The sequence below is a fragment of the Pseudopodoces humilis genome, chromosome 2 (genome assembly GCF_049639895.1).
Source record: "Pseudopodoces humilis isolate 2021_Gansu_Grassland_sample_001 chromosome 2, ASM4963989v1, whole genome shotgun sequence".
NCBI lineage: Eukaryota > Metazoa > Chordata > Aves > Passeriformes > Paridae > Pseudopodoces > Pseudopodoces humilis.
In genome coordinates this window covers 88,906,802-88,930,963 of record NC_142201.1, presented here as the reverse complement: position 1 = coordinate 88,930,963, position 24,162 = coordinate 88,906,802, and the positions used below count along the sequence as shown (strand labels likewise).

The 24,162-nt window shown below is 36.4% G+C and overlaps 1 protein-coding gene across 1 annotated transcript in view; it reads right to left on the bottom strand.

The window, feature by feature from the left end:
• Positions 1 to 24,162, bottom strand: part of SPAG17 (sperm associated antigen 17) — an 83,577-nt gene that overhangs the window by 50,647 nt on the left and 8,768 nt on the right. Inside the window, exons 4-12 of the mRNA XM_088051306.1 lie at positions 16,051 to 16,182; positions 12,160 to 12,322; positions 9,802 to 9,996; positions 7,264 to 7,445; positions 4,252 to 4,407; positions 3,575 to 3,656; positions 2,486 to 2,607; positions 1,388 to 1,525; positions 1,191 to 1,304 (exon numbers count right to left, since the gene is read on the bottom strand). Of these exons, the coding sequence (XP_087907432.1) occupies positions 1,191 to 1,304; positions 1,388 to 1,525; positions 2,486 to 2,607; positions 3,575 to 3,656; positions 4,252 to 4,407; positions 7,264 to 7,445; positions 9,802 to 9,996; positions 12,160 to 12,322; positions 16,051 to 16,182 (1,284 nt within the window). The remainder of the gene's footprint in view (positions 1 to 1,190; positions 1,305 to 1,387; positions 1,526 to 2,485; positions 2,608 to 3,574; positions 3,657 to 4,251; positions 4,408 to 7,263; positions 7,446 to 9,801; positions 9,997 to 12,159; positions 12,323 to 16,050; positions 16,183 to 24,162) is intronic.

Sequence of the window (24,162 nt, the reverse complement as noted above, 5' to 3'; positions counted from 1 at the left end):
TTTGTCTGTGTTAGCTAGACTTAAAAATACAGAAATATGTACTGATCTATTCAGACTGGCAGCAAGTACCTTCCATGTATCTTTCAGCTGGACTGTGCTACTTTTCATAGTAATGAAATCCATAAATTTATTGATCAGTCTGTGATGAGAGGCATCCCTCTATATACAAGGATTTATTTTTTCAGACGTAGTGGTATCTTTCAGTTTCACTCTTTGTAGTATTACACACTTATGGTACCTTTTTCTTTAACTGCATATTCCAAATGTTTCTCCTCTACTCTTTCCTCAAACATTGTGCTATATCCTGAATTTCCTTTTCAGTAAGTATATAAAATAAATCACATATATGTCTGCTAAGAACATCTCCTATGTTGATTACTCAGTCCTTCCTTCTGCTTGAATACATCCAAAGTGTCAAACTTGAGTTGTTTCTGAATAGTTTTAATCAATGGTTGTCAAAGTATTCCCCAGATAATTTGTAATCCATGAAGCCAGGCAAACACACCTTAGCTGTGAAAACTAGAACTGTATTATCACTTGTATAATCCTCAGTGAATTTTTAAAGTTTAATGGTAAAACTACACCTTGTCTTTGGAAAAATTCAAGACATTCACAGTGTTTTCTTGATTCAGAAAGTCTGGGAACTGTTACTTTGCAATAATCCCAAACTATGCAGTCTCTGAACCTTTCTGCCTTTGTTAGAGTTTGGGAGTATCTTGGTTACACACTATGCTGCAACTATTTAGCCAATCTGAATACATTTCTTGCTCTCATTAATAGCTGTTATGTATTTTCTGCTACTTCTCAACATTTTAGTAGTTAGTCTAGTTTCCATGCTGAGTCACCATTAACAAGTTAGCAACTCATTTTCCATAGTATCATCAGTGTGTAACAGCAAATCAACAGTTCTGTAATATCTCTCATCTATGCCAAAGGCTAGACACTCTCATTAATAATGCGATCACTGAAATCAGTATGTTTGTGCTCCACGTTTGTGAGGTGTCCTCTGTCAGTAACTCACTGCTTCTTAAGCAAACTAAACATGTGTTGGTGCATCCACCACAGTAGAAAGAAGATCTAGGATATGCTGTCCTGTTTTGTAAAAACACCACTCCTCCCCTTCTAGTGCAGTGAGCACTCATTGCCTGTGAACTTTGGAAATACTGATATATAAATATGTTGCATTGTACCTTCAGCAGGTGCAACCGTTGAGCCAGGGCATCATGGTAGTTAAATAAGAGAGGGTACTGGGGGGTGACAGTCTCTTGTTCAACGTCTTTAAGAGAAAAGTAGTCATACAGATTCTGTTTTAAAAGAAAAGAAGGAGGTATTAAACCCCAATAATGATATTTGTTGTTTTAGGAAATGAACCAAAGACAACACAAACCTTTTTTTCACTCATGGGAAGTGATAGAGAAGGAAGGACAGAGATTATATGATCTGCGATGGCACGATGCAGCCCATCAGCCTGAGGCTCTGCTGTTATCAGACTCGGTGGTATAAGGTCTTCTTCACTTGCAATAACCTGGCAAATATAGTATATGTTAGCTTCCATCACAGTATGACTGCTGCTTAGCTTTACCAGAAATACCAAGGAAATCCTGTTATAAGCTAAGCACACATCCATAAATTCTGTCAGGGAAGAAAAGCCTAAATTTTTCTGCAAGTAGCAAAAATACAATTTTACAAGTTAGTTTCTGCACAAAATAAAGATTGTGGAAAACAGAATTAAATGTTTTTTCTACCAGTTTGAAAAGATGAGAAGAAAAATATTTCTAACTTGAAAAGTTAAGAATTGTTAAGAAACACAGGCAATTAAAAACTGATTGTCTATTAGGTGTTGGACTTTGTGTATTCTATTTTCACACTAAGTTACAGAAAATAAAAACTCCAATATTATGCTGAAATTTTACTCCTAAAAGAAGGAGGATTTCTAAATAATATTGTGTGTCTCTTCTACATCATAGATTGTGCCTGAACTCAACAGAAGTCAGATTTGTCTAGCACTAACATTGGTGCTCTTCTGGTAGGCTTGACCTAAGACCTTTGAACTGAGTAAATCAGCAAAAGTTCAGTATCAATAACATTGCTGTAGGACATGAAAACTTGTTATTGACTTAGATAAGAAATTGCACCTTTCTCCTAATTTGATTATATCTGTAGTCTTCAAAAATTAATTATGGAATAACACTATATATACATATATATATATATATAGGGTAAGTGCACAATATGAAAGTGGTCTTGATACAGTTCACGTCTGTGTGAAGCTTATGTTTCTGTATTCACAGGTTCAAAACATGAAAGAAAATCAAAGTTTGGAGTTTTGACTCCTTTGTATTGAACCTCCTTGCTCAATGCCTCTGTGTCTCATATTTTAGGTTTGAACAGATGGATGTATTGATCTTTGACAATCACTTATATTAGGTCTAGGCCAAAATAGCCACAGAAATTAAAGATACATTAAAAAAGAGAACATTCCCACCTGTTCCAACATGCAGCTCAGCATTAAGGGTACAGAAAAGTACTCCTCAGGAATTTGTCTCAGCAAGTCATTGTAATACCTCATGTCCACAGAAGGAAACAGAATAGAAGTTTCTTCATCTGCTACATTAAGAGATAAAACATTAAGATATGTTTGTTCAGAAATACCAATGTATATTCCAAGTCAGTTCTGGAAGTTCACAGCTAATACAAAACTGGGAGGAGCTGTTGACTCTCCCAAAGGCAGGGAGGCCCTGCAGAGAGATCTTGGCAAATTAGAGGGCTGGGCAATTATAAACATTATGAAGATTAAAAAATAGAGTGTAGAATTCTGTGCCTGGGATGAGGCAATCCTGGATGTACATACAGACTGGGGAACAAGATGCTGGAGAGCAGCACCACAGAAAGAGACTGAGGGGTCCTGTTTGATGGAAAATTGAGTATGAGCCAGGCATACCCAGGCAGCCAGGAGGGCCAACCATGTCCTGGGGTGCATCAAGCACAGCATGGACAGCTGGACGAGGGAGGGCATTGTCCCACTCTGTTCTGCTCTGGGGCAGCCTCACCTTGAGTAAGGGGAGTTTTAGGTTGGGTATTAGAGAAATTTTCACCCAGAGGGTGGTTGGGCACTGGAACAGGCTCCCCAGGAAAGTGGTCACAGCACCAAGCCTGACAGTTCGAGAAGCATTTGGAAAACAGTTTCAGGCACATGGTGTGACATCCTGTGCAGGGCTAAGTTGGACTCAGTAATCCTTGTGGGTCCCTTCCAACTCAGGATATTCTGTGATTCTGTGAACACTTTAGACAATATTTATAAAAAAAAGTCTAACAAATTAGAGATCTAACAAAATTACTGTGATCTTTTGAATCTGACTGTGACTAGGAACAAATAGAAAAACTGATTTATTAAAGAACTTGGTTATCGCCACTGCAGTTTTCACTTTCACTGCACTTCCACAATGTGCTCACCAGGATACACAATATCTTCAGCTAACTGCACAAATAATTTTGAGGATTTGTGCTGTCAGACGAATGAATGGTTTGACAGAGTGAGCAACTACAGACAGATGCTTTCATCCTTTAAACTTACTCTCTGACAAAACTATTGATGGCAGAATTTCCTCTGGTTTCCCTTTTCTCCTTGTAGGTGTCATCTGTGGTGTTGGTTGTTCCTAAGTGAACAAAAGTTAACATAAAAAAATCAGAAACCATAAAACAAATTTGTATTGCACAAATAGGTGGGAAAACCTAATTTCATTTAGCTTTGGTTACTCACCCTAGACTACATGATAAACTTTTAAATGGAACAAGATAGTAAGAATGTAGTGTGTGTTCTAATAAGCTACTTTCTTCTGCCCACTTAAGCTTTTGCCTATTATGAATAAAATAAGGAAGTAGATCTTGCATAGAGCTAATAATTATTTTTTTTGACAGTTCACAAATCTGCAAAATTGCATAGTAGCTCTGTGCAGGCATATTGATTTTTCAGACACAAGAATGTATAATCAGACACTATTTAAGAAATTTCTACACCTGTGATACTTTATGCCTGTAGGATCCTTCTAATTTCCTTCTTCTGTTTCCCCAATGCTCAGATATTTTTTTCCCATTTTTTGGGGGTTTTAAATGCTTAAGACAAAACCACAAATTTCATTCACTGAAAATTATTCAGAGTGATGGTCCAAGATGAATTTATGAGTCAAAATGAAAGACAGGCAATTCTACCCTATTATTAGTTATTGTCAGCAAGAAGAGAAGGGTCCTTGCCTCAAGTGAAGATGGTTGTGTTGACTTGCACTCTGGAAATGCAAGCACATTAATAAACTTGGTGTTTTCCAAGTAGTTGCAATGCTGTCTTCTCCAGTCCAGGCAGTCATACATCAAACAAGCAATGTGTTCAAACAGCACAGTACCAAATGCAAGCTATGAGAGAAAATCACATACAAAGGATGAAGTGTGCATATAAAAGCGTCACGTAACTTAGTGAGAGGAGTCATTATCTCTTTAACCAGCAGATCTACATTTACTTATCAACTTTACAAGACTTTTTCCTCCACCAATTCAATATGTTTTATGGGGTTATTCTAAAACCTCCTTCATTTTATTTGCCTTAACACTGCCACTGCACAGTATAGACTGTATATTGACTAAATGCTTTAGTTGTTATAAAGTCTAACTTGTCTTAAGTTCAAGGTCTGCTATCTTGCAGATGGAACTTTTGGGGTTTTAGATGGGAAGGAATGGGAGAGAAAAATTAAAGTGTTTTGTAATGTGTGTACGTTTTTATTAGTGATCAACCTGCAGCATATTTGCAGAGTCAATCATTTCTCTGCTCTAGAAGGATAAAAATAAAACCTCAACCAGGTAATATAATATTATATTCTTTTCTTTCTTTCTGTTGCCCTTTGAAAACAAAGAAAGCCTCAAGAATGGCATTCTGAAATCCACAGTGAGTGAAGGAATGTCAGCATACTGCCCAAATGTCCAAAGGGAGAGCACTGTATCTGAAAAAGTCTGACAAGGAAAGAGTCATGGTTCTTGAGGTCATGTACTGTGGTTTTCACCAAAGCTTGGGAGGAATAAAAAGAATAATAGCCACTTCTATTTTAAATATTAAATGTTACTGTACAAATACCAAAACCCTGTTGGAGACCACATGAAACACTGAAGTTTCAGCAGCTTTAATGGATGTACTCTTCCCCTGGACATCCTGGACTTTGAGGAAAGGATGGAATTATTATAACTTTTAGACAATTTCTGTAAAAAAACCTTTTCTGAGTGATTCTTTCACTCTTGTGAAAGTAGGGCAAGTCTCTTGTACTAAGAAGTCTGCCTCTAAGAGGTGGCTAACAACATTGAATGTCTCAATTCTAAGTTTCCCAAAATAAAACAGTGAAGAAGCTCAACTGACATTAGGCACTAAGAAAAATAACAAACTGTTAAGAAGTATTAAGCATCTCCTTTCCTCAACTCAGTGCCTCTTTATTACACTGGGAAACAGGCAATCCCGAATCACTGATAAGTTAAGGAATAACTTAAATGGTAAGTTATGGAATACTTGTCTCCATTTTCATAACATTTAAAGACTAGAAGAGACACTTGGGAAAGAAATTCTATTTGTGAAAATAGCATGTTCATTAATATTCTTGCACCTTTGTTTTCCCAACTCAATGTTTTTCTGAAGAATGGGTTAGTATAACACCTTTTCATCCATGTATTTCTTAAGGTATCATTAGAGTCCATAAAAGTTTTATATAAAATATTGAAGTGTTTTCAATGCACAATGTTTTAAACAAAACGAGATTTTTTATGAAGTCATGAGTAACAAAACCCATTGATACTCAACGGGATCCAAGCAAAATTTAGTATAATTACAATTTTGTAATACAATTTGCCTGGTCTCTCCTGAGAACATAGATGCTTATCCAAAGTTTTTCAGGTCTAACCATTAGTGACTCTCCAACAAAGAAACCATTTTTGAAAGTATTTTCCTTTCTAAAGATCTCAAATCATAGAGCAGAGACTGCTTGCAGTATGTAATACTCTCATTTTTATATTAATGTCTAACATTTTGTCCCAAGAATTTTCCTCCTGTGTATCTTGCACTTCAGAGATTCAGCAAGCTTAGACTCAGAGATCCTCCAGCAAGTCCACAAGAACAGACTTACTCTATGTTATTACTATGATTTCAGAACTTATCCCCACCTGTTTCTTTAAAAACTTAGAAACTTTCTTACTTCTGAAGGGCTCATAAAATTTTAACTGCAATCTGTTGAAATCTGTTTCAGTGACAGATGATTTTTCCTCTATTTCAGCTACAATGTAGGTGCTTGCAGGATATTCAAACATAGAAACAGTCCCCTGTAAGATGTGATTATAGGGAAGATAAAAACTGTTTTCCCAAAAGAGGCTTGGGACTGTAAGATTACATAAAGAGTATAATGATAAGTCATATTATAAGTAGCAAGCCTACACGATTCCACAACTAAGGCATTTTCAGTGAATGCTTTGGAAACCACTTAGAGTTGTTTGTATACAAACATAATCTACTGTACTATAAATAAGGATTAGAAGAATGTAGTTTAACCCTAGAATGTCCTTTAATCCTAATAATATAAAAATATAAATATAAAAATACAGTAGGTTAAATTATAGCATGTTGCCTTATTTTGTTACCTCACTATAAGTGAGAATCTATGATGGAAAAAATTTCTAGTGATACACTTTCTCCTTCAGTGTCTGGTAATAATCCTGACTCAGCAGGCTATAATGAGTAATAAATTAGAGCCATGTTTTAGACAAAAAGAAGCAGTACTCAGTATGATAAAACAACATCATATATCAAAAAGTATTCTTGCATTCAGCTAATTTTTTCTTATGTGACTATTCTGAGGTGTAATAAGTAGGCCTGATGTTATGAGGACAAAAATATAACTTCTGTGTCATTTCATACATGCATATAACTCTCAAAAGAGATGCAAACTGGGTCTATAAAGATACTGAATAAATTTAAAACCTCAAACTATTTTACAATTCTTCTTCTGTGGCCTACAATATTAAGAAATTCCAAACCAGGCATCTTTGTTCAAAGGACTCCTTATAAACAAATCCTGAATAAAGTTGTTGGATACATAGGAAATAATTTTTGTTTAAGATTACAAATATACTAACTACTTGTGGTTTTGTTTCAGAGAAGACTTGAGATAAAATTCCTAAAGTGTTCTTAAAAGTTATAAACCCTAAAGCATGCCATGCACTGTAAAAACAGAATGTACTGACCAGCATTTCACTGTCTGACCAATCAGGGGGAAAGTCACTTTCCTTAACTAGGTAATGAAACCTGGCAATATCAAAGAGACTTGATCCATGCTTTCCACTGTTCAGAACGGGGTCCAGGAATTTCCAAAATATTTCCAGGTCCTTGTTAGCTTCGTCTTCCTTTCTTTTTTCTGCTTCTACATCTAAAATATATAAGTATTTAATAAATCATGGCACAATGTCTCCCTTTAACATAAAGCACAAGTCATGTATCAGTCTTCTCTAAGGACTGTTAAAATATTTCCATCCTCAGCAAATATTTGACACCCAACTTTGGGATAAAAAATACCCCCACTTATATCTTCCCATCATCTTCTACCTGTTCCAAGTACAGTCATTGATCCTGACAGTAACCTGTGGGGATCATCTGGTAAAACTCCTCTGCTCAAGCAGTGTCACCAAGCTCAGACTTCCCAGGACCATGCCCAGGTGGCTTTTGAGTACCTCCAAGAATGAAGGCCCCTGACCTCTCCGGGCAATCTGTGACAGCGTTCAGTCACCCCCACTGTAAACAAGTGTTTCTTTGTCATCAGGTAATACCCCATGTTTCAGTTTTGCCATTGCCTCTTGGCCTGTCACTGAACACCACTGAAAAGAGCCTGGCTTCCTTTTCTTTGCACACTTCTTTCAGGCATTTATACATATTGATGAGTCCCCTCCAGGCTCTTTCTTCTCCAGGGAAAACATTTCCAGCTTTCAGCCTCTCCTCATATGAGAGATGTTCCACTCCTTTGAACATACAAATTGGTCACTTGATGGACTCTCTCCAGTCTCTGCTCCATATCTCTCCTGTACTGAGGAGTCCAGAACTGGACACAGAACTACAAGTGTGGCCTCACCAGTGCTGAGTACAAAAGAAAGTTCAAATCCCTTGACCTGATGCAGCCTTGGATAACATTAGCCTTGTTTGCTACAAAGGCACAGTGCTAGCTCACGTTCAGATTAGTGCCACCACCCCTAAGTCCTTCTGTGCAGAGCTGCTTTCCAGCCAGTCAGCCCCCACCATGAACTGGTGCAGGACATTGCCCTTGATGAATTTTATGAGGTCCTGCCAGACTATTTCTGGCAGGACCTGTTGAGGACCCACTGAAAAACAGCACAATTCTATGGTGTTTCGGCCATTCCTCCCAGTTTTGTATCATAAGAGTACTTGCTGAGGGAACTATCTTGATCACTAATGAAGACATTCAGCTGGATTCATACCACCAATCTCCTCTGATACCCACTAGGCCAGGACATTCAGCCATTTTTCAATCCAGCTCAGTGTTTACTTTTCCAGCTTCTTTATGAGAAGACAGTGCCAAAAGTCTCACTGAGTCAGGGGAGAAAATAGTCACTGCTCCCTCCTCCTCTACCAAGACAGTCATTTTGTCACAGAAGATTATCAGGTTGGTTAAGAATTACTTCCATTGGCAAATCCATGCCAAATGACCAACTCCTTGTCCTTCATGTGCCTGGAAATGTTTCCAGAATTAGCTGTTCTATCATATTCCCAGAGACTGAGAAGTGTCTGAATGGCATTTAGATTCCTGAGTCATTCCTGCCATTTCTGAAGATTGGAGTGATGCTTTCCTCCAGTCTTTAGGCACGTTTTCCAACTGCTAACTTTTTTCAAAAGTAATTGACCATGGCCTTGCAGTGACATCACAGCCAGGCCCTCAGTATGCCTGAGTGAATCCCATCAGGTCCCACGGATTTATGTGTGTCCAATTTGTTTAAGTAAATCCCTAACCCAATCCTTTTCCACCAAGAGACTTTCTCCAGACTTTCACCCTGTCTCTGGGACCCGAAAATTCCAAAGACCATTCATGGTCACACCCAATTTTTCTTCTTTCAAGGTCCTTTGGCCAGTCCTTATAGGGAGGCTGTTTGCTGGACTGAATAGAGTTTATTGGTACCTTTCTTCTAATGAAGAGTCCATAACTCTATTCTCATGACAGCCGAGTACCAGGGAATAACCTTGACCTGCTGGCTAAGTCACTACAGCTCAGGATAGCCAGACATCACTGATGACACATATGACAAGCTTGCTGCTTACCAGGATCCCAGTTCAAGAAAGGTGTTACAGCCCAGGGACAGCTGAGTACAACTACAGAGCATTATTCTGTGGCATATTCTCCTGTGGCTGGGGCCACAGTCCCAAAGCAGCCAACTATTCACTCTCCTTGAAATTACTAAATCAGCCAAGTTTTCTTACCAGTACACTTCCTAACAATTCACAGAAGTATGCATTTGATAAAATGTTCTTCTTTGGTGGCTACTGTGGCTGCAAACTCTGCTTAGTCAGCCCCTCTTTCTACTGTCCAGTTTTTGCACTGGCAAACCATTTGGCTTGGTGGCCAACCAAAGGCAATACTACTTTGGTACTGGCAAACACAGCTGCTTACAGGTAGCATGCACAAACAAGACATGGAGAGGGGAAAAAACACAGCCAGAACAGTCATTCCCTCAATATAAAATTATCTCCTTTCTACACATTTTTTTTAGTGACCCAATTACCTTCTTGTGAAATTAAAGATTGTCCTTCAAGTTTAGTTGCTTCTAAGTACATCTGCAATGGCTTGTAATTCTCAGAAGAAATTTGAATTACACTTGAAATGTTAATCCCAAGGTCAGTCAAGACAGGCAACAACTGAAGATTGGGGAAACCCAGAATGATAAAGTAATGATGAGCACCATCATCTGGTTCATCATCTGTTCAAAACACAACAAAAACAGATTGGAGTAAGAACATTCATCAGCTAAACAAAATAAATTTTTTACTTGACTACATGGGGTAATGCAAATGAACATCAGAGAAACAGTTCTTTTATAATCTAATTGGAACAATTACATTTAAATACAATTTACATGTAAATTCAAAAATTATGTGCATAAGACAGGTCTTCTGCACCAAATCACCTATAACACAGCAGTAAGAATACAAGTCAGAAGTAATAATTGGAGAAGGACCAGGACAAAAACTGCAGAAGCTGATTACAATCAGAATGTTGTAGCAGCGTTTCTGTAATTGCTCTTCTCAAAGGAATTTAGTGCCAGGGCATATCTACATAGTCTAATGGTAGTTTAAACTATCCTATTTCATCCTGCATAAAGGCGGACAAGGAACATACACAGAGTAAGTTACAGTATCTTATATGACAGATTACACAAGATATAATAATTTCAAAGGATTAGTTGCAAGTATCAGCTGGCTCATTGCTGACTCCTCCCTACCCAGCAGGTTAATGTTCACTAGATATACTGCTTGGCAAAATCCTCATCAACTGGTAATACCAGCTCACACTAGTCCTTTTAGCTGGCAGGGGATATCCAAATTCATATTAAAGTGCAGATGAGAAGTTTCATTGACTGCCTGTTCTATTTGGGCTTATCAGTTATGTAGAAATGTGCATAGCAACATTCCAGTATCAAAACAAAAAGTTAAGCATGATAAAAGTAGGAATGAACTCTCTAGAAGCTCTAGAGTTGTGTAATTTCCTTTCATGCCTTATGGAGAAATACAGGTAGTAAAACAGGTATCAGGTGATTTAATTCATCCAGTACAGTTATTTATCCTAAGTCAGTAGAAACTCCCTGCTAAAGGTCCTGTATCTCTCCATCAGTGCTGAAACACACAGAGCTAGTGCAGACAAACCCGAACTAAAAGCAAATCACAGCTTTATACTCCAGCATTAGGATCCTTTATTATGCTTACTAACACATCACATATCCAAGTGCTTTAGTGATTCCTCAGCTCGTGGGACTCATTTATCCAAGGAAGGAAAAAAGGTAGCCTGGCATCAACATCTGTCTGTGCTTAGATATATGGCCAGGGTTGTGCAAATGCTGCTACCACCTGGAGCAGCAGGCTCTCTGTTGCTTGTAATATTAGCTAAACATACAAAATAACATAGAAATTTAGAGGAAGCAGCCACCACAGTCCAGCACGTATATTGCATAAAGTAAAAATCAAAACCAGAAAAAAACTAGCTTATTATTTCATTCCTAGTACTGAAACTGAAGTACATAAATTTATGTCTCAGTTACTGCAGGAAGAAAAGATATAAGCACACACTAGACATTAATAATTTTTTTTAAAAAAGACAGGCGTCTACATTGTCACAGAGATCTAAAAATTCCAATGCATACAAGCTGAAGACTGCCTGCCATTTGGAAATTATACCTAAGATTATGCTAATAATAATGACAAGTGGATAACCATCAGTCAGTCAGTTCTAATTATCAGTGACTAGTCCATGTGCAAAAGAGGAAAGATATTACAGTAAGTAATCTCAAGATTACTCAAAAGCAGAAATGTTTAATTTCAGAAAGGTGATAATGTATTAGGGATGAACGATAAATTGACTGCTACCAGAAACAGATACAAACTGTCTTTGAATTTAAGGCATGGTCTTTATTTATTTATTTATTTATTTATACAGCTACATTAAAACAAGCTTAAAGAGGGGAGGATTAGATTGGATGTTAGGGAAAATTTCTTCACTTACAGAGTTGACAACTCTGTCAGCTTTGTTTGAAATTATAGTATAAGAAGAAAGCCACCTTTGGATACTGACACATTTAGTTATTCTGAAATCTTTCTGTAGGATAAGTTTTCCATAGGATTTTTTAGCTACTTTCTTGTAGTCTTACATATGCCCAAACATTTTGATGCTGACATGCCACATATAACTTATCTGTATTTTTACTTCTTGGACTGCAGAATCCACCATAACACTGAGCAGTACACAGTGCTCTCTTCAAATGCAAAGTGGCAAAGCTTTGATATTGCCAAATAGACCTTGACTTTTCAGCATGGAACAAAACAAAGTACTCCAAAGGTTTATCAGGAGTATATCATCATATTTTACATACCAATGTATTTGTCTTCCACTTCCACTTCTCCTCGTTGTTTTAATATGGTGTCCTTTTTAACAGGGGGTGCTCCCGATGACTTTTTTCCTTTACTTGATTTTCTAGATGTCTTACTGGGAGATTTAGATTTTCCTTTCTCTTTTTCTTTTTGCTGCTGCTCTGCCTGACAAGATGAATAAATGAAGTTCTCATTATAGCCTTTGTGCAGAACAAAAGTCAGACTGTTTTAAAACTTTAGGTGCTCAAATTTTTATTTTAACGCTTTTCCCTCTCAGCTGCTATAATGTTCATGTGGTAGAGCTTTATTGAACACCCTGCTTTTTCCTACTCAAACACATAATTCAGTTATTTATATGTTCTTAGTCATAATGCTAAGACTGAACATTAAAAATGAAACTGCAAAGGTAGGTAGACATTATACCCAGCAAACTAACAAAACACATATAGGTAGAGAGGTGTGTAAAAAATCCCTGTGCCTTAGTTACTTCCACTACAGCACTTGCACCAGCCAGAAAACTTCCTTGGACTGAGAGGAAATATGGCAAAAATTCAATATCTGTTAGTATTTTTAACATCTCTGTTAACACTCTTGACTATGGTGTAAAATGGTACCAGCACTATTTTCCTTTGGTGTAAATATCTGTCTAATGCAAACTAGAACCAAGAGTCGTGCTTTCATTTCACACAGGATATTACTCAACCATTCTCATTATCTTCAAACAAAAACACCTACCTAAAGCCCTTTCCAGTAATTTAAGAGTACAGGATGAAAAAAGATTTTCTAAGTATCCCAAAGCCTCACACTACAAATCAAAAAAATCGAGAATCTGTCTAAAAATTAAAAAACAAAACAAAAAAATATTAAGGTAAAGTAGGTTCTGTAGAGCAAGAAATCTCCACCTTATTTTCATCCAGCAGATATAGTACATTCAAACTATGCAAAAATTACATTTCAGAACTATAAAGCTAAATTAAATAAAATAAAAATAAAACCTACAGTGACAACCCTGCTGATGTCACTTTAAAGCCAAATAAAGCAATTAGGAAAGCCCTTCATGCAAATGAGAGAGGGTAGTTAACTCTATATAGTTGCTTTCCCTAGATCCAGCTGAAAAGCAGACTTTCCAGCTGTGGAAATTGTATTTAGTTCAAAATCAAAACAAAATCTTTTCCTGCTTTTCCCTTCCTTCTTGAATTTATTTTCTGTAAAATTTAGAAATGTCTTTGACAGATTCTTGAAACTATTTCCACTGTGTATTGAAGGATTTGGAGGCTTTCATTATTTTATTTCAAATTTGTTCTACCTTTGACATTTCAAATTAGAAATTTTGATTGTACTAGTTTGAATTCTAAGCTGATGAACACACCAAAGAGATGATACAATCATCATGCCACAAAGTTCACAATCAACTTCATCTATTGCATCTGCATAATTTTCAGTAATTCTTAAATAAGCAGAGGCATTTCTGGACTTGCCAAGATTCTAACAAAGAACACTACTTGACCTTAATACTTTAAAAAGTAAAGGCCTCTCCTTTCTTGGACTCTTCAATTTGCCTTTCAGTGTCATATTTCTTCTTGCCTACAAGGTGCAGCTTTTTGTGGAGTTTCTAATAATCCATTAACTGCTCCAATTTTGTTATTTTAAGCTTCGCCTTACAAAATTTTACTACCTCAGTTTTCTAATTCAGAGACACTTCTCTTCTGCTTAATATTTTAAATACATACACCTGTCAATTTATGACAAGCTTTTGCTTCTAATGAAACACAGAAATTTCCTAATACCTTCTTTTTTGTTATTTACAATTATTAATTTGGTTATTTAGTTCTGCTGATAGATTCTATTAACTGGTATGTATTAAAAAAAAAAAACAAGGACAGATATATTTGCTTTCTGAGAACTGATTTGCAAGAAAAATCCTGTTTTCAACACCCAGATTGTTGGCAACAGAACTTGTATTGTACAAGCTAGTTGGAAAGGATTAAAATGTCATGGCAGCCAATTTAGAGATAGAACTCTACATTAGAAGTCAGTTTCTGTCCACTCTGTGCTGCAGAGCATCTTCATATCCAAGTGCCGTCCAATTCTTGACTCTGTCCTCTTGTGTTTGCCTGTCACACATAGATATAGGTACAATTCAAAGGAGGTGACAACTTTTGCAGACAGTTTGGCTAAAACAGAGAAGTAAGTGTAAGTGCCAGAGACTCTTCAACCTTCAACACTCACTATCCTCAAATTAACCAGGGAAATAAAATTGCAGTTACAAGATGAATTTTGTTAAATCAGAGCTCTGTAGACTCCATTTTAATATTGAAGTGCCATTAAACTTCAAATTTTTGTTTGACAGTTTACTTACAAGAATTTACTGCTATCTAAAAGAAAAGCCATTTTTTTTCTCAATTCACTATTAACAATCTATTCTATAACTTCAACCTCTTGATTTCTTTTCAGATTGAAAACACCTTACTTTTCTCATATTCTTCATATATTTCTGCGGTTTAAATTATCATTTCTTAATAAATTGACTTCTGTGCAAACAGGACACAATTTTAATGGGATCACCTAGCATTTAATGTCCTTGTGATTGTGTGCTACGCTTCATCCACCAACTACTCTCACAAATAAAATTGCTGAAAAAGAAATTTACAGACTTCTCAGCTATACAAAATCCATTTAACTATTTTCTGCTTGCATCTTTTTACATGCACAGACTGCTTAGGTCTCCATGTCATCACACTTCACATTATAGTTTTTGATCAATTAACAGGGTAAACTTACTCCAGCAATTATATGATTTTCTGATAATTAACTGTCTTTCTTCAGTTTCATGAATGTTTGTTGGAAAAGGACTATAGTAAAACCAACTGTTCAGTAAGCTGTTGAAACGTACCACTGACAACTCCAAAAGATGTTAGAAATAAATTAGAGGTCTGATCTGTGATTCTGTGCAAGCTTGGTGAAATTCCTTCTAGAACACATAAGCAATCTGTCTGAGCCAATCTTGGAGCTAGTAGTGACGATCTTGGAGACAAAGGGAAGCAAGTTTTGGGAACACTGGAAAATGCGGTACCCAATTCTAAGAAGCAGACTTCAAAATATGTACTGTTTTGAGAGAGTTCAGAGGAGAGGAACATGCATAATCAAAAATGAACAAACATGACACATATTTGTGTAGTTAAATATGTAATAGATTTCTGTAGAATGGAGTGCAATGTTGTCCCCAGACACAGGGAGAACTGAAAGAGGTTTAAATGAGAGCACGGTTGGTAGGATCAGAAACCTTTTTCAAATGTGTGTGTTGCAGAGGTGGATCAGAAACAATACTGATTGCCATGGAAAAGCAAAGACACAGCACTGGAAAGTTTTAAGAAAAGGTTCTACAAACATTGGCCAGGAATAGTTTATGTAAATATTACCCTGCCCTAGAGCCAGAGGATGGAAGAGATAACTTATAACTTCTCCAAATTCCCTCCAGAGAGAAGATTCATAATAAGAACTCTGTCATAGTCTGCTCTGTGTCTATCCTTGATACCTCCCAAGTAACAATCTCTCCTACCTTTACTTCAGCAGGGATACATTCAGCAGAAGCCTGTTCCTAGCTCTGTTTTCTATTCCTCCTAAGACTCAGCTAAGCCACTACTGGCAATCTAGTAAAGACTTCTTCCATAGTTTTTTTATTTTCTCTTTTTTCCCCACGTTCTCACTGGCATTTGAGTAATTGGGAACTTCATCCACAAAATCTAATCAACTTTAAAAAATATTTCTAATCACATTTCTCTTCAGTTACAGTTCTAGAAAGCCAAAAATGAGAAGAAAGCTGAATTTATGGAAGCAACACCAGAACAGAAGTGTCTTCAAAAATGTAATGCTTCTAGGGCATACTATAGTACCTTCTTTTCCTCTTCTCTCTTCTGAAGATCCTTCTGTTTGAAACAAAGCAACTGAAATTTCAACAGCTTTCCAGTTAGTGTCACAGGAATTTCTTCACCCATCTCCAGAAGGGTTTTGGCTAATTCCACCACCTGCAAAGGAAAAAAAAAAATCACAGCAAAACTACTACTTGCATAGTTTTAATACTGCACTCGACTCATATTTATTTGCATGCTGAAATGAGGAAGTGTTATCTCACACCGTACCACGTGTGGGTCAAAATAGCCACATTTCCAGAAAAAACAATATATCAGTAAGACACAATCATTATTCTTTGGTTCCAAAGACCTCAAATAAAGTTATATCAGCTATAGTACGAGATAAAACTAGAATGGAAAAAACCTTACATGATTTATGAGAAAGTCAACAGACACAGAGTTCTCACAGGAAAACATAATTTTCTTTAAGTTTTAAACAAAGAAACAACATTAAGCAACTACATATTATAAAGTAATAAATTAAAAATCACATAACAGATAGAAAATCAAGGGGAATAGTTTGCAGTACTGTTTACAAAGTGGCCAGTCTGAGGGACTGGCCCTAAATGAAAGATAAAAACTTCTTGAAGAGAATTTGAGAGGGTCTGTCTTGGTGAAAACACACCCCCTCCCTGTGTAATTCTGATTCTGTTGGTATGCAGCCTAATTGGGGTGAAATAAGGCTATTCAGTTTTCTTAGGGTGATGACAGCAGCAGGAACATACAGCTGCATTGTCCAGATGTGTGGCATTGACAGGCTGTTTTATGACTATGTTTTTTACAGCTTGTTTCCACTAAATTTCATACAACTCACTAACATCTGGGCCGTTTTCCTTGGAGCCTCATAACCACTTTATTTACTGCGAAAAAAATAAAATAACATAAAAATACTGTTAAAAAGTTGTTATATGTTTCTTTTCACTTGTGTTGTCTCTGTAATAAAGTTCACCTACATAGGAAGCGCTGCTGAGGAATAATATAACCATAATATTTTCTTACTTTTGTTTTTAAGCAACCATCAGCTTTATTTATAACCATGGGCTGAATTAAGTGTTACTCAAATGTTCTGACATGTTTCTCTTTTCTCCTCATGAGCAATTACAGTTGGGCACATATGGTGTCAATTTTGCTTGCTAACACTGAGACAATGAAGGTGCACACTGCATCTCACTGAACTGTGTCTTGTCTAATGCAAACACCACCATTAGCTTTGAGCTTCCATAGATTCGTGCCTAGCTTAGAAATTTTCACCTCTCACCTAAATGTAGCCACTAAAATGCTTCTCTGAATAAAGCAGAGCCAAAACAGAATCCAGACTATTATAAGGCAAATTATTGTTTCATGCAAATGAAAGCAAGGAGCAGAAAAATAAATGTCTTAAAATTCAGATTTTTCCCAAGTCACATAACAGGGAGACAAACCAAAACATACGCATCTAAAAACCCTTCCAAAACAATCCTGCTCCTGAAACACAAATAAATCCAATGATCTTAACGTACACAAAGGAAGATACATCATGATTAAGATGAGTTTTGCTTTGCATGTTTTGTACTCAAAGTAAGCCTGGTCACTAGCTCAACAAGCCCATCATAGAAGGCTTCTGGAAAGACCCACTGACATCAGAGCCACAGCAGAAAATCAAGGACATGTTAAGAACAAGACTTAGAAATTACCACAGACTGTGTGCACACAAGGAACTACTAGTTATTCCAAGAAAAAGTAGTCACACAGAGATAGGCACACAAATCTGCACCCTGAAAGAAAGATACTTTGGTAGAAATATCATAGTAATTTCCCTCAGAGAGAAAAATTCTCATAAAGTTTTTTTTTTTACAGAATTGATGTTAACAGTCTATGGAAAGTGATGCTTCTTGGCTTAACGTAGATGGGTTGCATATTTCTTGAAACACAATAGAGGGGAAATGGAGGGATTCTGGAAGGATTCCTGAAAAGCGTAAATATAGCAACCCAGCTTGATGGCCGTTGTGAAAATAACGTTGTGAAATAAATAATGAATTTATTGTTCATGGAAGAAGAAAAAATTGCTTAGATTCTTAAACCTCACTCTTCCTGAGAATTTTAAAGCATTTTACCAGTCAAAAGCAATGCATAATAATTATTCCTGTATTGTAGATAGAGAATACAGGAATGAAGAAACTTGATGAAGTAGAGTGGGGAGGAAGGACAAATATTCTTATGTGAGCCATGAGAGGTATGGCAAAAATATTTAACAGGAATACATTCCATGACTGTGGAAAGAGATCACACAAATAAAACAAAGACAGAACGAGTGCACTACATTTGGCAATACAAAGAAAGCAAATATCTTTTCATGCAGAAATGTAAAATATGCTTTATACAGGAGGAAATTAAAACCAATCCTAAAGACAGAAAATAGTTAAATCCATGCACAGTAGATGAAAGAAATTAAATTTATTACACATCCATATTTACTTCATCTGTGGTCCTATGAATTATGCAGGCACCTGGCATAAATGGTTAAAAATCTACTGAGCCTCAAGTGAAAAAAAAACCCAAACAAAAACCTCAAGACAAAAACTGGGTAGGAATACAGAAGGAAGTTTTTTGGATACTATGAAGTGGATTTGTTACAGATTGGCTATACTTCATCCCACCAGTGATGATCTTTTTCTTATGTGAGAAACCATGGAAACTTGGATGGATAAACTTAGTTAGGTAGGGCCTCTTTTCCTTTAAAGCAAGAGGAAACAGCATTCCTCACACAGCAGGGGTCACACGGGTGAAGTGCAGAAAGGCTTTGGCGATGCAGTATTTGATCTCATATGGTGGCAGTATGAATCACGCAGAGATTTAGCTGTCTGGTGCAAAGGGCATGTATTTTGAGCCACTCAAACACTGCATGAGAGCTTGTAAGTGACCCTACGCTATTGACAGATGTCAGCGCCACTGAGATAGGAGATAGGTCTTAAAAGTTAGGGAAACATTTAAAGCCAGAGTCATTGTGCTATCTTTCTTTGAAATGCCTCTTTCTCAACATACCATTGTGGCTGCCAAATCATAATCAGAAAACCTTGCAAAAAGATAAATTAGATTATAAACTTTTACAGCTTTATTACTACCTGGCAGCAGTTACACTGCTTGCTATGAGCACTGTATAGCTCTCCCATACCCAGAGTGAGCTTTCTAAAGGCCTGTCTTCCCTCTTGTTCTTGAAATTGAAAGAAATCCAGACCATCACATATGCCTCAGACTCGTATAACACTTCCTAAAAGAACATAATAGTTCCAAGAAGAACCAAATAACTAAAATCCCTTAGTTGCTGACACAGTTCAAGTGAATTTGAAGCAGCATAATCATCAGTCAAGAGGCTCTATGGATTACACAACCAAGTTGGTAATTACTATTCAGATGTATTTTCCTGAGAAAAGTAATAAAAGCAGGGGAAAAAAGTGATTTTAACTTATTAAAATCTGCTGTCAGTCTTATGAGACCTGCAAGCAACTTTCAAGACAGACTAGGGTACAAAAGCTGCATGTGTCATGCTGATAAGTGCTTTTTCTAAAGAAGGCTTCTTTACACATATTATTAAATATTTCTGACTCTGCCAATGTAATTTCATTGACTAAAGCATACTACAAGCAATCATTTTGAAAGAAAATCAGGAAGGATCTGAGCTAACTGAAATAACTTCTTGTTTCAGATGACACCTCCACTGTGTTGAAATAATTCATTTTTTTATATTCAACCGTTCACCTAACTTCATTTTAACTCTCCAAACCTCTTCCCACCTATTATGTCAAAAGACCACTTGCTTAATTATTATCTTTCACTAGTGAATTAATGACTCACAGTTCAAAGAGAGCTTAAGGACTCACATAAATCAATAAATCAATTGCATATCTGAGCAGAGCTCCATATAATGCTTATGTATCCACAAGGTAGACAGTAAAACCTAAGATAAGCCAAATAAGCAATCCTTGTTAAACAGTGAAGATGTATTCCAGAGAAAACAATTAATTAAAATAAAAATAATTAAAGTGGATTTGATGACTCCTTGTACCCCATGGAATCCTTTTGAACTAAACCTACTATACTGAAGCAATACTGAGCAAATATGAATGCTGTTCATGTGCTAAATACCTTCCTTTCTTTTGTGAGAACATTTCTCAAAGCAGAAGCAAATTGTTGCTTGTACTCTAGAAAAATAACTTGTCACTCATATGAGTGAGTCTGTTTTTTGCCAAAACACAACACAGCTTGATCTAGTTAGCAGAAACCTATTAGAATTATTCATTGTAAGAAAGTCTGTTCTCTAAACCTCTCTCTACAGAAAATCTGCAACCTGAGGGGATATTTTATCTGTTTTAATCTCAGGGATGCTCTGTGAGAATTTTCTAACATATGTACAGCATTATGTAAAGTATTTAAATAATGTTTAAAAAAACCAGAAATGGTGAATAACCTAATTTCAGTAAAAATGAGAAAATACATTACATAAAAATAAGGTGGGCTTTATTAGAGAGCTCATTCAGGAGCGCTCACACTCTGGGATGTGCACCTCCTATGGCTCCCTGACCATTAGCTACTAAGAAAACCAAACTGCTTTAAGGGATACAAATATCCAGTGATTAGAAAAGTCAGGCATTAGCAATGCTATCTCAGGAAGGAGTTCTATGCACAAGGAAGGTTTTCTCACATGACCTTTGATATATCTGTTTTCTTTTAACACTGACTGCGGGACAATAGTTGAAACAGCATTTAAGTGATTTCAGAAGAACCCCTACAGAACTCAGACCCTATTAGAAAAAGAGGACAGGCCAGTCTGTTGTGATTTGTGCTCAGATGAAGGCATATATTGCTATGATCAAATACTGAAATGTTTACATTTCAGTGGGATGAATCTGCCCAGTAAATCTTTCCATTATGGCACAGAATATTTTCAGCTTCTGAGAAGTAAATTGTCTCCAGAAATTTCAGCCAACTGAATCCACACAATGAACACCACAGAGCTAAAAGATTTAGTCACGCTTCTCTAACATTGAATCTGGCTAGAAAGAGAACCCAATCAGAGGTGGAACAAAAAGATTAAGATAGAAAATTGCCTCATCAAACCTTGTGTTGGCAGAACCCATCCAGCTACATCTTGACAGAGTTGTCTAAGCCATGTCAGAATATTTGGGCCAGGTAGTTCCAATAGCCTTGTAGCCTTGGCACCACAAAACTGGGCAGGATCTTTCCACCTTGGTTGGTCCAGCTTTGCAACAGGGCTTTGAGTTTGTTTTTTGGTTTTGTTTCTTTTTTTTTTTTTTAATTTGGCCACAAAGGATTCTGGGATTAGTTGCTCTACTGGAGAAAATGTCATACATTTTATTGTCCTTAACGAACCTATTACAGTCTCCCAAAAACTCTGAAGACAAAAAACCAGAAGACAGCATTGCCTTTGGCTACTTCAGAGAGTCCCTCTAACAGTTCAAGGACGACATTCTCACAGACATAACTGCTGTTTCCTTTAGTTACACAGACATCTCAACAAAACCTGCACAGGAAAAGCAGAAATTTGATACCAATTTGCATGTATGAAGGAACTCTCGTAATCTGTGAAGCAAACCCAAAGTCTCACCAGTGTTCTGAAGCAGATTTTAAATAGGCAGATGAATTTCAGAAGGTTATCAATTGTCTTTCCTAGAAAATAAATTGCTAGCAATTTGAGTATTACAAATGGCCTCAGTTCAAATAATTACAACTAACAGTAATAAAATAATAATAATGCATGTTTCTAAAATCCTAGCTTTTGGACTATGAAGAGTCACTATTCTGAAATGAAACTAGAAGATGTACACATCAATTGCCTCATGTAAATAATAGAACCTGACCTCTCAGATTTTGGGAAAAAAAATTAGAAAATACAGATTGTTTTCCTGCTCAAGCTCAGAACTTTTTTCCCCCAATTTTAACATTTAGAAATGCTAAATGAACAATGACACATTGTTCCTGGAAAGGGATACTGAACTGGAGACACTTAAACTGACTGCGAACATCTACAATTTATGGAACTGCCTGGTTTATAGCAACAGTGGTTTCCTCTCATGGAATAATTAATTCTGAATGGAAGGCACAAAATTCGATAACTTAAAGGACTACAAAGCCAAGTGGCATCAGATGCTCTGACAATGGCAAAGGCTGACACAAAGACATGCTAAACTTAAATTAACAAATTCTTTCTCTAACATCCTTTTAAGTAGATTGACCTAAATACTGGGAACCAGCAGGTAAAGTAGTTAAACCTTTCTAAGAAGATAAGACACTAAATATCTCAGGTAAATATACCACCTCATTTAGTGGATCATTTATAAAACATCCTATACTCCATATTATAAACAGGTGGGAGCTTGGTAACAAATAGAAAAGAGCTGAAAACACATGAGTAGATAATGCCTACAGCAGGATTTAAAGTCCCTTAACCTCCCCTGAAGCCAGTGCCTCCCTAAAAGGTATATTCAATTAACAATTCCCAAGAGTACACATCAAACCTGCAGTATCCACACAGTGTAAGGGCCAAGTCCTCCTGCAATAAAACTCTCTTCACTTGCATCCACACAACATCACTTGACAAAGGTTGACTGGAGAACTGCTCCATTTCATTATAACATTTAAGAGTGCAGTATGAAATTTATTTTGTACTGGAATGAAAAATAAAATTAAGTTTATGTATCCTTCTAACCATTAAGCATGGCTGCCAAAGTTGTTTCTAGTGTCAAACCCTCTCATGAAAACACCAGGTAAGTTTTGGCTCCTGAGCTATTCCATTTTACACTAACTGCTAAAATTAATTCTGTTCCATTGGAATGAAAACAAAATCTTGCTAACTTGTATTAAGAATAGAATTCTATTGACATGCATATATAGAGTGAGAAGGTTTGGTTTTGATAGGGCTATCTTTACTTTTGAGAAAGCCTAATCCTGACCACAACTTGGTGTTGTGTCAAAATCTATACAACTACACAAAAATAGGAAGGCTTTGATTATGTTTCCACAAGAAATAAAAAGAAATAAAAAGGCTTTCTTAAAAACACTCCTGACTAACATAATGTTTGAAACATTTTTCTCGAGTGCCCCATATCCTCGCTACTACTGAATTTGGTCTTCTCCCAATGCCAGACAATTCTTCTGAGCTTGTACTTAGGTGAAAATATTCCTTGCCATAAGTGTTATGTCTCTGACATTAAGTGTCCCCTTTCACATCAAGCTAAACTCAACATTTTTGATTTTTTCAGCCCCAGAAGTTTACTAAAAGTAACACAAATAAATTCATACTCCACATCTCTACTGCTACCCTCCCTTTTTTCATTTTTCTGAAAATATTGTTAGACACAACGAGAGTCCAAAAAAGGGACATAGAAAATAGAACGATATAAGGTAATAGAAAGGTATAAGGTTTTTAAGACCTACTGAAGAGAGGATATTCAGAAAGAGAACATCTATTCTTAACTTTTTTAAAAATTAAATTCATGCCATTGGGGTGAGTAATAGAAGGCAGTTTTGAGTAATTTTACACATGCATACACATTAAAACCATATATTTTAAATATATCTATTACCTAATTATAATTACATAAAATAATATAATTATACATAATACAAAATACAAATATGTATAAATTTCATAATAGTAGGAGCACTTATCCCAGGAAACACACACTTAGTTCCAATCGAAAATGGACCTTTTCTCTACATCATAATGTGATTAGGGCTTCAAATAATCTTACCAGCATCAACCCTTACTTCATAAGCCTCCACTCTACACATTTCTAGCAAAGCATAAATTCACAGGAATGCTTGCAAAGTCCTTTACATCCACTGCTTCCTGGCTAAATTTATTTCACTTTTTTCAACTTGGGCTTGTTAATTGTTATTTTTAATATCTGACAAAAGTTCTTAATATCTTGGTTATATATTTTGTGTTGGAAGTGACAGAAGAGAAATCTGTTTCATGTACACCCAGAAAACTCAAGGCTTCTTCTGTATCTGCTACAGTCTATTGCCTATTAAGGCAAGAAGTACTGTGAACACTATGCACTTTCCCAAGGATTATGGCATCACAATCTTAGGGGA